This window comes from Chiloscyllium plagiosum, chromosome 13, assembly GCF_004010195.1.
Source record: "Chiloscyllium plagiosum isolate BGI_BamShark_2017 chromosome 13, ASM401019v2, whole genome shotgun sequence".
Classification (NCBI taxonomy): domain Eukaryota; kingdom Metazoa; phylum Chordata; class Chondrichthyes; order Orectolobiformes; family Hemiscylliidae; genus Chiloscyllium; species Chiloscyllium plagiosum.
The window spans coordinates 78,529,468-78,530,592 of record NC_057722.1 but is presented as its reverse complement, the minus strand read 5'-3'; the positions used below and the strand labels follow the sequence as shown (position 1 = coordinate 78,530,592).

At 59.5% G+C, this 1,125-nt stretch overlaps 1 protein-coding gene across 1 annotated transcript in view; it reads left to right on the top strand.

Moving 5' to 3' along the window:
* The first annotated feature begins 391 nt into the window (after positions 1-391).
* Positions 392-1,125, top strand: part of atp1b3a (ATPase Na+/K+ transporting subunit beta 3a) — a 71,362-nt gene continuing 70,628 nt past the window's right edge. Inside the window, exon 1 of the mRNA XM_043702799.1 lies at positions 392-716. Within this exon, the coding sequence (XP_043558734.1) occupies positions 605-716 (112 nt within the window). The 5' untranslated portion in view covers positions 392-604. The remainder of the gene's footprint in view (positions 717-1,125) is intronic.

Sequence of the window (1,125 nt, the reverse complement as noted above, 5' to 3'; positions counted from 1 at the left end):
ACACTGTATCCAGTGAATTGCTACATTCTCCCCAAAAAGGATACATTCTCGGGCGTGAGCGCGCGACTCTCTCCCTCCTCCAGGTCTCTGCGGTTGGGACGGGGGCGCGCCCGCGCGCCTGGGCTGCAACGCGGGTGCGTGCGCGCGCGTCGGCCCGGCGGCGCGCGCTGGCCGCTTTGCGCAAAGCGCATGCTCGTCGTGCCTTATAGCCGCGGGGCCGCCGCTGCGGTTTATTCACTGCAGCAGCAGGAGGAGGAGAGAGAGAGAGAGAGAGGGAAGGGAAGGGAAAGGAAAGGAAAGGAAAGGAAAGAGATAGAAGGAAGGGAAGGAAAGGAAAGGAAAAGAGAGAGATAGAGATAGAGATAGAAGGAAAGCCAATAGAGAGAGGGGGAAAACAAAAATAGAGGAGACAGACAGACAGACAGATAGACACAGAGAGAGTGTGAGAGTGAGGAGAGCATCGCCAGTCACTGCAGCATCCAGACGGAGATCCTCCTGCTCTCCCCCTTCTACCCCCAGTTCCTTCTCCCGGTCTCTCTGTCTCTCTCACGCACCGACAGGCGAACCCCCCACCCCCACCCCGGCCGGTTACTCGGTGAACACCATGGCCGATAAAGACGGCAAGAAGGACTTGGAGGAGGCAGAGGGAGGATGGAAGCAGTTTATCTACAACCCGGGCACCGGGCAGTTCATGGGCAGGACCGCCAGCAGCTGGGGTAAGGAGCTGCGGGACCTAGTGTATGTTCACCATCACCACCGCCACCATGATGCTGCATATTCACCATCAGATTGATCAGAACATCAACCAGCTGTAGGGACGGGGGTACCCCCCCCCACCCAGGTATAAGGGGGAGTGTGTGGGGGGAGAGGGGGTTAACCCCCACCCAGCTGTAAGGGGTGGGGGGTGTGAGGGCTGCATGCGGATCGATTGGAAATGTCGGAGCTGCTTTTCTGGCGGGATGGTGGTGGTGAAAGCTTGTCTCTGGCGAGAGCATTAACATTGCGGATGCTCGGTGCGTGACCCAGCCCCCGGTGTCCGACTCCTACCCCCGGTTCTTTCTCTATGTTCCCCACTCCCCCTGCGGAACCTACCGCCCGTGTCCGGTCCCTTCTCTTTCCCCCCTC